Below are 13290 nucleotides of genomic sequence, written 5' to 3'. Positions count from 1 at the left end.
CATCGTCTTGATTAAAACTCAACCCAAGTCTTCTTTCGACGCAGAGAGTCCAAGGTGACGCAGCTGCTGAAGGAGGCCCTGGGAAGCGTCACTTGCCGTGCCGCCATGATAGCCCACGTGTCTCCGCTGTCGGCCAACTACGCCGAGACGCTGGCCACGATACAGTTGGCGTCCAGGGTTCACCGCATGAGACGCAAGAAACTAAAGGTACGACACGACGCCCCTATCTGGCCTACATCAGGACTGTGTATAGTGTACTAGAATAATTGTTTTAGTACACTATAACTCTGTGCTTCATGAACTTTCGCCATGTTCACTCGAACAGTGGCGAATGTTGTTTACGGGATCTCCTAAACACTTCCTTATACACGTCACATAGTTGTAAAGGGTTCGTGCATCGTAATGCTCGCAATATTACCGGGACTTCGGGAATTTTTCGTTATGCAGGTGACTTCGCTGTAGAAGGGTTCGTTGTAGAAGGGGAAAGGGTACAATTGCTTGTTTGCTGTAGGTCCAATTATACCTTAGGCTAAAGTCTATAACGCTCCTCAAACAGGCAGAAAAGCCCCGTTAGCCGTAATTCCAAGATCTGGTGCATTACTGCGCGCTTTACCAAGTGTTTCGAGACAACGGAGACCACAAGAAACAGTACAAGCACTATTTGTCTGGTCTAAGTTGAAATAAGTATTCGCATATCTCTGCTGAACAACGCGCTTTATAAAGGAACAAACACTTATTAATTAATATGCCTAAGGGCAGACTTTCGAAAATAAAGAAAAAGAAATAACTTTCTTTGATTTTTCCCGTTCCCAACGTCGGATCCCGTTTGAGACATTTTTTTTTTCTTTCGTGGCGCTAGCAACAACGATCCGTCCTGTAGTCATGTGATACGTCTTCTGAGACGCTAAAGATACCCGGATTTTTTCAGTCTTGTGGAAATGTGCGATTACCGATAAACTAAAACTATCTGCTGCAATGGTGACCTTCAACTGTAGATATCGCAAGTTTCATCATTTATTTGTATAATTTAATCGTAGGGTCGACGAAGATGTTTCTGTGTAGTCATTGTCAAATTTGCTGAGTCAATGTAAAAGGGAGAGAACGACCACGGGACCACGAGGGCATAGAGTCCTTCCAGTCCTGTTCTTTGTTCATTCTCTCTTTTGACATCGGCTCATTAAGTTTGAGAATCAACAAGAGCTTGAAAGATCACCTGACATACTGGCTTGATTTCGCAGTACGGATCAACGATGACGAGCGCCGCGGCAGACGGCGTCGAAGGCGTCTGCCGACCTTTCATGCGGACCCAGGCGTTGAACGAGGAAGGCTCGGGCCCGCGGTCCGGCAGCTCGGACCCGGAGTACACGTCCAGCAGCGAGCAGTCGTGCGACACGGTCATCTACGTGGGCCGACACCAGGACTTCACGGACAACGAGGGCCCGCCGCCGGCGCTCGAGACGGTGCTCTCGGCGCCCACGCCTCAGAACTCGCCCGCCCGGACGGTGACGTCAAAGCCTGCCGAGTCCCCGGCGCGACACGGCGGAAGCAGCAGTGCCTTAGGACCGGCGGTCGTCACCAGGCCGGAGGCGTCCGCGTCATCAAAGGTTAGTGCTGGTCCGCGTTGTTCCACTGGGCGTTGCTTGACGCGCCCGCACTCACCAAGAACGATGTAGCTTAGAAGTACTTATTGGGGGACTAGTTGGTGAAGTATCTTTGAAAGGAAAGGCGCAATTTTAGACACCACGAAAGTAAGACAGCAAAAAGGGTGCCGCTACCAACTCTAACCACTACCAACTACCAACCAAATTGGTAGTGGCGCTCGTCTTGTCTTACTTTCGTGGTGTCTAAAATCGCGCCTTTCCTTTCAAAGACAACGAAGTAGAACTGAGGGCTCCGGAGCTACAGGATGCGTTGGATCTCGCGTAGTTTAGATAAATGACATTATCGAAGAGCACACAAATGCGAAAGTTTTATTGAGGCGAAAGCCTTAGATGTCCCATCAAACGCGAAAACTGACCGTCGACCGTCATCCCGCGGCGTCGGCGTCAAGAGCGAGTGATGCCGAAAAAAAAAATCGTCACTGCGTGCTAACGTCATCACGACCTCACGTAACGTGGCGTCACATGATGACGTCATGACATGACACCGTCGCTCGATCAAAGGTGGGCCGATCACGGAGGCAGTGCAAAACCCGGTGAGACGCACAGAGTTTTCGTAGGGGTGCGGGGGAGGATCAATACATCGACTGAGGAAAAACAGACCAAGATGGCTTTCGCCTTCGAGTCGTCTTGGGCGAATGCGTAAGGAACCTTGTGAGTTTTTGTGCATGTAACTTCTGCATAAAAATAAACAATGTTCAGATAAAGTGTTTAACGATTTAGAGTACGCCGCACTCTATCTACGGGAGAGGATGGGAGAGCAACATCCACGTTCTTACTGACGTGGCTCGACACCTTCATCAAGACTGAAGTATTGCTTCAAGAGTGCGCGATTCGTTTTATTTCTTTCATACTCCATTAAGCATGGCAGCCATCCTTTCTCCACGATTTTGCGAAGCCTCGGCAAGCGCTGCCTCAACTTTTGAAATCACGATAAAAAATACAACCTGTTATTAAACAGCGTTTCGACGTTGGCGTATACCCTTTAACTAAAAACGGTAATGAGGTTGCCTAAGGGCCCGTTATTACAAACAGCTCGCTCTTATTCCTCTCTAGCCTACGCTCGTACGTTGTGGTGTGGCCTAGCCGCCCTGGCAGTTTTGGGCTGATCATAAAGACGCTGAGCCGTGCTCTAAACTAGGGCGGCAGAAATAGTCTTTTAGGTGCGAAGCATCTTATAGCGGAGTTCAAATCGGTGGTGGTGGTAGTGACCACCCTTACTGCGCATGCACATGCCCTCTCCACACACCTCCTCTCCACTTCCCCTCTCCCCTTTCCCCCTACCCGCTTCCTTTCTCTCTTCTCCTCTCCCTACCCCCCTCTCCTTCCCCTCCCCCTTCCCTCTACACTTTCCATCTTCCCTCCCCTCTCCACTCTTCCTCTGAAGTGCGGGATAGACATGCCGAAATTCTCTCCTGCGCAACGCCGCGATGAGCGCCAACGCATGCGCGTCCCCTCCCCCTCTCTCTCCTCTCCTACGCTGCCCCCCTCTCGCACGCCTGTCGACCGCGTTCCCCGCTCGCCCTGTGAGAATTAACGGCCAGGCTAGAGGGAAGACAAGACGCGCGTAGCGTTCCTCTTCGCGTTCCACGACGCGAGGTCGGTAGCATGCCCAACGAACGCCAACGGAACGCGATCGTGCAAGAGCTCCGGCTTCGCATCGCCTCATAATCCCCTTTAGAGGGAAATGGTGTTTTTTCCACTCCTCAACCTTCCTTTCTCCTGAGCATAAATCCACGCACCTGATCCCTCACGAGTGAGCGAAACAATACAGTTGTTTGACTCACGCACGCATTCACTCACTCACTCACTCACTCACTTCGTCCCTACTAAGAAGGCGGCCGCCACAGCCACATTAACAGGGGTACGGCTTCACTTGTGAGGCATAATTACCACTCCAGGAATTCTTTTTAAACCTCCTTGCTCGTACCCGGCAGCCCTGGCCACAAGAAGGTTTTAAAGGGAAATTTTCCTTCTGAACCTCTCCTGGTTCTGCTGACCATGCCTGCTGCGACAGCTAGCTGCGACTGCTTACACAAGTGACTTCCGAGTTCCTACTTCCGGTCTTATGTTCACCTCTGATTCCTACCTTCTCGGCCTATTAATTCACCGCCGTCTTATACTTAACGACACATGACTGATTTCCACTTCTGCTTTCAACTTACGGTTATACCGGTTATACCTATACTGCCGACTTACACGTTACACCAACGAACCGATTTCCACTTCTGGTTTCGACTTCCGGTTATACTTTACTTCCGGTTAACTTGTTACACTGGCTATACCTGTACTGTCGTTTTACATGTTACACCATCTGACTGATTTCCACTTCTGGTTTTGACCTTGCTTTCGGTTTTGACTTTACCTCCCGGTTATAACCAGAAGTAAACGTTATAGCTTTACTTCCGGTTACACTTTAGCTAAGGAAGGCGACAAGAACCTGTCGCAGGAAGTGGGTGGAAAGGGTGTAGATTTCGCATTGATGAGCACGCCATTGATGAAGTGTTCCTTAGATCACCTATGTAGTACACCGACATTCAAATTAAACTGTGACTCGGCAAAGCTCCCTCAGCGTTGTCATAACCCGCCAAGCGTCTCTCCGCGCTTGCGTCTACGCGAAACAATCAGCTTTTGTGGAAAGCGCGCCAGGTGTCTAAATACGTTTCCTTGCACACGGCATGTTATTAAAGGCGTAAAATTCCGCTTCACGAGGCTTGCGCTTGGGACGTAATGATTGCAACGACGGGCTTCGGTATACACTAGAGGCCCAGAGTTCAAATCCAGCTGGCAAAAATCTTTAGAGCTTTTATTGATGTTTATCTCGTGTAGATATGCACTGCACCAGCATCACTCGTCTCGTGCGCGCGCATGTGTGTCTGTGTGTGTGTGCGACGCCATTCGTGGTTGCACGCACATGCGGTTCTGCAGGTATTATATACCTGCTAGGTCGGTCGTTTAATTTTATATACGCATTTAAAACAATCCGCGGTCTTCAGAAAAAAAAAGATCAGTTTCGCCGCAAAGGCGAAGCAATGAATGCGATATCGACAAGTTGGAATGCGATAGCGGCAAGTTGGAACTCGACCAAACGCTGGTGTAAGGAAATACGGCCACTCCTAAGAGCGAATCGGCTTTCGTGTTGTCTGTCGTCTCAACTCGATGTAAACGGCGAGAGCACAGCACATACAAGGGTACAGGAGCCGTCTACTGAGGCCTGTCGAGATAGCGCGTGCGCCAGTACTCGTGACCACGCGCTTTTGATCAAAGTTCGCAGTTGCTGCTCGAGCGACGCACTCCCCTCCTCACCCGCACCTCTCCATGCTCCTTCGCACGACAAAAGACGGGTGGGGCGCTTCCTCTCTACTTGAGTGGCCATAGACGGCAGGCCTCGCACGAGCAGGGTGATGTTATCACATGCGTCTTCGTGCGACGGACATGTCCGACTCGTTTACTCTTGGTTTCAGCTGCATAGTGTCCCCAGCGCTCCCGCGCTTTTACTCGCGCGTAGAACATACGAAATGCAGGGCGATGTTATCGATTTGAACATTATACTGAGCATGACGGCGACGCCGACGGCAAAAACCCGCGAGAGAGTCAATATAATTGCTATCGCAATAAAGAAAACACGCAGCCGCTAGCGAGATCTCTCTCACTCTCTTTCACTTCTTGTACTCCCCCAGTGCGGCGCAGCCAATCGCGACGCCTGCTCGTCCCCCAGCGCCGCTGAGAGCCACGGCAAGGCGCATCACACGCTGAAGAAGAGCCACCGCGGCGGTGGTGGCTCCGCCGCCGCCTCCACCAAGGATCCACCTGTGACGTCAGCTGCGACAGCGAGCCACGACGCCGCCGGTGGCGCTCGGCGCGCTAGCGACGAGCTCTGGATCGACGGTCCTCGCTTCTCGAAGCCGCGCTTCGACTCACGCACCCTGGACCAACTGCAGAAAGAGCAGTGGGTGGACGGGCCCGCTGTGGCGGCCGCCGTGTACGGCTACATGGACGACCACAAGAAGAACATGGTCGAGCGCTGGGTGCAGGAGCACTCGCGATTTGCGCAGGGACACAAGGGCTCCAAGAAGCACCGGCCAGCATCGGCCAACAGAAACGGTAAGTGTGAAACCGCACGCTTGTCGTAGTAGTAGTAGTAGTAGTAGTAGTAGTAGTAGTAGTAGTAGTAGTAGTAGTAGTAGTAGTAGTAGTATCATGCAATCACGTCACCAGAGGGGGAGTCATAAAAAGAACGGCGAAATGATGATGATGATGTTCGAGGTGAGGCTAAATTATGATGGTGACAATGTTCGAAATGTGTAAGCGCGCGTATTTGAAATCTAGCAGCGGATCCGCGACACCACGTGATATCGCTATCCAATGACACGTACTCGCGCGCTTACAGCTTCGCTCTCCGACGGTTTTCACGGCGTGGAACTGGCTAAATTTTTTTAGCCTCATCGCTATGCGTATTTTTACAAGCTGATCGTCATTCTCGCTATATGTTGTTGTGCACTTTGATAATTTGACGCTACCTGTCATAAATGGGAGATAAGCACCCTGAATATCTACAGTCGAACTGATACAAGTGACTTACGTGTCAATGATCAATGGTTACTACGTGACACACGCGTGTTTGCTTTACGACAGTGTTATTTTACAGCTGTTACTGCGCAGGCTGACAAATAGAAAACAGTTGCTCTTTTAATATTGGTATAGCTTAAAACACTGCACGCAGGCGCACCAGCGCCTAAAACGCCTTGAAGTTGTTGGAAGCGGGCCGTTATATGTGAGAACCTGCTGCATTCGCTGTTTATCTCATCGCATTCATTTTCTGCAGCCAAGATTCTAGAACTATAGACGTGCGCGTCGAGGGCGCAAAAGGGAACGAAAGGGCTACTGAAGTACTTAAACTCAACAGATCTGTATGACCCCCTGTAGACTTGATGTGCTCCCCCAAGTGTGCGTGTGATTCTGTCCATCTCTATCTTGTATTCTTTCTCTCCACCCCTTTATCTCTTGCCCCAGTGCAGGGTAGCAAACCGCACGTGCGCCTAGTTAACCTCCCTGCATTTCCTTGCTTCTCTCTCTCTCATAACATTCATTCATTTCATTCATTACAGAGACCGAGCCAAGTCCCAAGTCCACGCCAGAGCACAGAAAGACGAGGACGCACCACGAGCACCACTCGAAGAGGAGGAGCTCGCCAGAAAGGCTTCACGTGAATGGTGGATGCGCCAGGGAACAACACCACGAGCGGAAGACCGCGCACGACGCTTTCTCTTCGGAACAGCTGCAGCACGCCCCGAAGTCGGCCAAGTGCGCTCCCAGCAAGAAAGACCAAGGCCAGAACACCTCGGCAACGACGACGGCGACGACGACGACGCGCGAAGAGGTCGCCCCTTGCCAAGACATCCACATGACGCCAGCCGAAGAGGAACAGCCGGAATCGCCCGTGCAGATGCAGGACTGCTGCTTGCAGGTCACCGAGGAAGACATCCTCGCCGCGACGTCCGGCTGGCCCGCGGCGAACGACGAGAACCCGCTGCCCGAGGTGGACCAGGGAAGCAGCAAGAACGGGGCCGGCAGCGGGAGTCAGGGGAGTCATCCGCTCCGCGTCCTGAGCGACGACGGCCTGAACCTGCCCTCTTCCTTCACGGACTCGAGGTCCGTAAGCGTGGACCTGAACCACGTCGTCGGCGACGACGCCGAGATACTGGGACACGTTTACGGGGGCCTGACCTGGAAGCTCCTGCAGGGCACCCTGCTCCAACGTCGCCGCGAGCGGCACCAGAGGCTCTACGGGGACGACTTGAGCGTCGGCGTCAAGGGAGACGTGCTCACCGAGAAGCTGGAGCGCATCGCCAGGCTTCGAAAGTTGACGTCGCCGTACTTCGATAACAACAACGAGCGGATACCGTCCCTGCTCATAATGCGCAGTGGCACCTCCAGCCCGACAGGAGGGCGGTACGGCAGCCTGCCCAACCGCAAGCAGCGCAAGGACCTGCTCGACGACCACGACGGTTCCACCGACGACGGCAGCAACAGCGACTGCGCGGACGTCACGAGTACCAAAAGCGAACCGGCCGACCTTGACGCCGCGGACAGGTACGACATTCAGAGGCTCAACATCAAGCCCATGAACGGCCTCAAGTTGGAGGCCTTCTACAACCGCATCCAGAAGTCAAACTCATCCCTCGCCGAGAGCCAGGACCTGTCGCCGCCCAAGCTGTCGCCCCAAGGCGACACCCTTTTCCAGTCGTACTCGGAAAAGCTCGATCTCCTGGCCAAGGACTTCGGCGTGTTTCCGGGCGTGCACGATCCTCCCGTAATAGACGTCCAACCTCACAGACTGTTCCCGTTGCTGAACGCGAACAGCGAGCCTGACGGGCTCCCGGCCAATCAGAGAGTTCCTCCTCAAGGCACAGAAGCGCCACCAACAGATACCTCCCCTCCTGAGGCTTCGGGGGACTGTGCTTCGCCGGCTGCCTGCTCCTTCGCCAGGCAGCCAAGGCGGCTAAGCAGCGGAGGACCGAGCGAAGATGTCGCCGCCAGGTTGGCGCAGAACGGGGACCACGCGGAGAAGTCCACCTCTAAGCCTAACAGGGTACTCGCCAATGGCACTCGAACGGCTTCCTCGACGCAGCAGCACGTCAAACAGGAACAACACTCGTCACCCAAGAGAGCGGTCGCGTCGGGCTCGAAACCGCAGCGCAGACTCAGCTCCGGAACCGTTCCGGTGCCGGGAACGGCCGTCACCCTGGCGCACAAGATTCACATGTCGCCGTCGCGAGCGGCCGCCAGCCCGACGAACAGCGCTTGCGGAACGCTCGCGAGCTGTTGCAGCCCGACTAGGAGTCGAGCGAGCGCCAAGAACGGCCGCACTCCGATAGCACCCGCGACACCAGCGACCGTCATCACCAAGGCACCGTGCAGCAATGGCAAGCATTGTGACCCTACAAGGCTCCCCAAGAAGCCGCCTCACGGTAGCAAACTGTCCCCAGTGGGAACCACAACCGCCACCGACGGCGGCGACGCCACGAGCGCCGCGAACAACCCGCTCTGCCGGAGCGTGTCGACGCCTACGACTCCGTGTAGCGCGATAGACTCAAAGTCGGCGATCCAGAGGGCGGAGACGGTGGACTCGGGCGTGCTGCCGTCACCGTACGCCACGGTGACGCAGGCGAGGCCCACTATACGCAAGTCTAGCAGCGGTCATGGCAGCAGCGACTCGAGCAGCTTCAAGGGTGTCATGAAGACGGTTCAGGTGGTGCAGTGCTCGGGAACGAGCAGCGGGTACGAGAGCATCATCCTGCGTGACAGCACTCCAGCCTCCAGCCAGGACTCGGGCAGCGAGCGAGGCAACAAGGAGGCGCGAGGCCGCAAGGGTTCCCGCAAGGTGGCGCAAGGTAACGCACAAAAATCTGTCTGACAACTGTTCGTTTAATGAAACGACGCCGAGCTTACGTAGAAAGAGGTTGTAGAGAGCAGGGGTGTAGCCAGGGGGGGGGGGGTCAACCCCCTTCGCCGTCAGTCTCAGTCACCTAGAACGAACTTATGCTCCTTTTCACGTGATTCCAAGTGCTCGGCTTCTCTGCTGTCTTGAGGCGTTTATCTAACACCTGTTGCGCACTCTTGTTGAAGGTTGTCACGTGTTTTTTATCGTCTTATTTTGTTGCTGTTTTGCGCTGCACACGTGTTCCTGGTCTACATAAGCTCCGTATTCTTCCATTAAACGTACAGTTGTCAGTACCGCTTCGTGTCTCTTTCTGTGTCCCGTATGGTTTTGCGCTTATCTTTGCTAATGATGAATCACCAAGTGTCCTACACCCACAGTCTTCTAAAAGAAATGTGTCTTTTCGAAATTAGTCTGGAGGTTCTTAAGATGAATGTCTTATATTCCTTACAAAAATCGCGTATGCTATTCAGTTGCATGTCAGCAAAAAGTAGGTTGAAAATAAAGAACGCCAACAAAGAAAGCCAACAAAAAATATCAGAATAATTCTGAAGACTTTTGTCCGGGTAGGCAGGGCTGTTTGCAGCCTGTTTGGGCTAGCCAAGAGACCGTCGTTTTGTAAGGCGCATGAACACTTCTGCACGATATTGTCGTTGTGAGCGTGTTGGTCAGCCATATTGAATTGAGTGAACACCTCATGCCAGCTGAGTTCTCGACCCGGCATAATTATGACCTCTTCATTTTACAATGGAGACCTCAACAGGCCCTCTACGGAAGGGAGTTATAAACTTCATAAGCATTACAAGCACATCCTTAACTGCGCCCTCTTGAAAACGAAAATTTACAGTGAAATCAGTTTTCAGTCTATAGCGGTTTGGCATGTAAGACTTCGGAATTCTTTCAACGATTATTTTTATGGAACAAGGATGCGCCCATAGCTTATAGGCTGTATTATAGTGTATCAGTGTCTTCGAAGAAAGGGTCATATACAGTACGAGCAGCCATTCAGTCATCGGCAGTCAACACCTCCTCCTCTGACCTGTTCCCTGTGTGGCCAGTGTGGTTACGACGGTGCCTCGAGTCCACTCCAGGGACTCCCATTTCCTCAGTGCAGGCGGAGGGGTCGGCGGCAGGAGCCGATCGGCGCCGGGCCGGAGCCCACCCGAGAGCCCAACCGTACGAAGGCGACAGCACATGCCGGGACTCGGCAGGCACGTGCAGCGCTGGCACCAGCAGCACGGACACGATCTGCGCGGGGGACAGCCCGAAGACGAAGTGGGCTGTGCTGGCCTTTTGTGCTGCAGGCTTCTGGACTTCTACTAGGCGACACAGCAGAGCCACCTCGTTGCGGACAGAGTGAACCTGCCTATGTGTGTGTTTATGGTGCGTTGGGGTGTGCGCGGAAAAACTCTTACACCTCGAGCAACCTTGTACTGAGACTAGCTTTTATTTCTTAAGTTGCTTTTCGAAAAGCAACTTGTTTACAACGGTACACAAGCGCTGTGGTGCGTGTGAGCCTGACTGGTGACTTTCGACAACAATAACGGATAGTTGTTGACGTAACCGAGACGTGGCAGAACATAAGTGCACTAGCGCCTCTAACAAGAGCAGCACCGCTGGTGGCGACATCGTGTAGCACTGCGATCAGTCTGAATGCGTTATTATAGCCTCAGAGACCGGGACGGTCCGCGCATATCTACGAGATTACGACGTTATAAACCTTAGGTGCGTCGCGTCGTTCTATCAAAAAACAAATGACAGTCAAATATGTCTTCGCCAAAATATCGTTGCTGCTGCTGACGCCACTATGTCATCCCGCAGGTAGAATGAATGCGGTGAGTCATTGCAATAACGCTTAAATGCTTCACGATTTTCCTAAATTAAGACACGGTGCCGTGAGGTGTCGCCAGAAGCGTTGCTTCTCAAGTGTACATTTTTCCGGCGAGGTCAGAATTTTTCGTGAGAGACACGGGACATTGACGTGCTACATTGTCATCGTGTAGAAAGAAAAAGGACTAAGAGGGAGCGTCACGTGATTCCGCTAGCCTCAGCAAGTCCTCTGACCTTGTCCCGCCCGGTCTCCAGGGCCCAGTGCACGGTGCCTCCTAAGTGGGATTAGGACTTCGCAGCGCCTGCAGCAGACGCAACCAAAGTGACCCGGCCAATAGTAGCCCTGGCCTATCACGTCACTAAGGCCCATTTCTCCCTCAATTCATTTTATGACAAGAACAAGATTGTCACGTGATGCTCTCTCCTACTGTTTTTTTTTTCCTTCATCCATGATCATCAGGCATCAAGCTGTACATTGCTGCTTAGCAAAACTCGTTGCTTGGCTAGCTGGTACATTAATTTAGATAAACCAGACGCTGAACCACCACTCTTTCTTCTATCTTCTGGTAGTGGTTCGGCGTCTAGTTTATTCAGAACATCGCTGCCTGCTCTCAGCCAAAACGATCGTCGCACAACCAGCACAGTGGATATACTTTCGCAGATCGAGCTTCTGAAAGCAGTAAGGAAGTTTCATTAAACTAAAGAAAGAATGTGTTTTAACAGCGGACCTGTTAGGGGCTAGCCATGTCCGTGGAACGTCCCTGGTCGTCACGCAGAGCCATTTGACCCCACAGGCTCCCCGCTGGGTCACGTGGCCTTGCGGTGTGGCGAGAGAGAGGCTAGGTAGGAAGGTGAAAGGGCTGCACCTCGCCGAGAGAGAGAGGCTCGTTCTGAGGGGTAGAAGGTGAGGAGCGTCGTTGTACGCTCTCTCGTATGGGGAGGTGTACATGCAACGACGCCTCATTCTTTTAAGATTAGTCAATAGTGTGTAACGTGCAAAGTTGGCTGGCAATCCTGAAGGCCGTTACACACGGATATGCGGGACCTGAGTGTGCTAATCAAGCGTGTAGCTTATTACTAATGCACAGAAACCGAAATTCCAGGGGGAGATGCCGCCCCCCCCCTCCCCCGTGCCCCCTCCTGAGCGACCGTGTCTACAGCCGTGTTGTATTTGAGAAAGGGCTCTTTCAAGATAAGGTGCCCTAAGCGAAGCTATCGCTTTTACAAAAGTGTATTTGGTAGAACAGACGTGACAGGACCTGGGATGAATGACTATCGGTTTAACTACGAATGCGTGCGTAATACATAGCGACAAGTATTGAAATGTAAGTCAAGGTGACAAAGTATGTCAGTTCTAGACGAGCCATTGCAGCTAATTCCTTCGTGATTTTGTTCAAAGAGGAAGCATGGATCCCTAGATCGTCGTGATTCTGTTTTTATTGACGTTGGCAATTAGGACCGGGCACTAACATTATTTCTGAAATCAGAGTAGCATATGGACGTCCTCAGCCTTAAGCACCTCTCAATGAAAAGAACAGAGGAGTCAAACAACTTTGCTTGCCTGCTACCAAGGACGCTCCCGCATGTGCTAATTAGTTGACGGAAATTTAAACCCACGAACAACAATTGCGTCACAAGTTTCATCCTGTATATATCCACAAGAGAACAGTATTGCTCGCATTTTCTTATCTCCCTAGCAGCTGCTTTCCATTACAGGCCACGGCTCCTTATATCCAGTTCATTACAACAAAAGCCATAACTTAGCAGGAGTAAACGTGTACGATTCCTAACAGAAGCTTTTGTTTGTTGTTGTTGTTCGTTTGCCATCCTGTTACGTAGGAGGTGTCAGATGCTGTGGGCAAACAAAAACTTGTAACATCACGATTTGTTGCTGTGTCTGATTACTTGGAACTTATTACCGTATAACGAGAAGTCGACACAGCGTGAAGTACGAACGCGCGTCATGGGCGTCGGCAGGATTTTGTCTTCGCGGGTGCGAACCAGCGTTGCATCGTGGTGCAACGCTGGTTTGCACCATGATGGGCTTTGCACTGATGTGTGTGTGTGTGTGGGGGGGGGGGGGGGGGGGGGGGGAAGGTGCCCTTTTTGCAACCCCTTACCAACGCCCATGCCATGCGCTCTTCTTGCGCTGGTCTTGCTTCAGGTCATTTCGACTTCTGTTACAGTTTAAAAAGAGGGGTAACTTTTCCCTTCGCAAATCTTACTTTAACAAGAGAAGTTGGTGTGGTGCATAGCGCCACCTGCAACATAGTATCTCTCCTGCTGAACACAACACGAACTAAAGCGCCATCGGACGGAAATCATGACCCGAAAGTCGTCTTCAAGGAAAGCTGCCGTCTC

At 52.3% G+C, this 13290-nt stretch overlaps 1 protein-coding gene across 2 annotated transcripts in view; it reads left to right on the top strand.

Annotated features, from left to right (window-relative positions):
• LOC119374947 (uncharacterized) overlaps window positions 1-12972 on the top strand; it is a 369109-nt gene extending 356137 nt beyond the window's left edge. The window contains exons 13-17 of one of the 2 annotated variants that reach the window (XM_037645145.2): window positions 45-207; window positions 1239-1604; window positions 5339-5762; window positions 6767-9052; window positions 10214-12972. In XM_037645145.2, the coding sequence (XP_037501073.2) occupies window positions 45-207; window positions 1239-1604; window positions 5339-5762; window positions 6767-9052; window positions 10214-10422 (3448 nt within the window). In that variant the 3' untranslated portion in view covers window positions 10423-12972. Of the gene's footprint in view, window positions 1-44; window positions 208-1238; window positions 1605-5338; window positions 5763-6766; window positions 9053-10208 lie in introns of both variants that reach the window. The other variant, XM_049410916.1, reaches the window with a different exon arrangement.
• The last annotated feature ends 318 nt before the right edge of the window (window positions 12973-13290 follow it).

This window comes from Rhipicephalus sanguineus, chromosome 11, assembly GCF_013339695.2.
Source record: "Rhipicephalus sanguineus isolate Rsan-2018 chromosome 11, BIME_Rsan_1.4, whole genome shotgun sequence".
In the NCBI taxonomy this organism is placed as follows: Eukaryota; Metazoa; Arthropoda; class Arachnida; order Ixodida; family Ixodidae; genus Rhipicephalus; species Rhipicephalus sanguineus.
The sequence above is the reverse complement of the archived record's forward strand: the minus strand, read 5'-3'. Positions and strand labels throughout refer to the sequence as shown.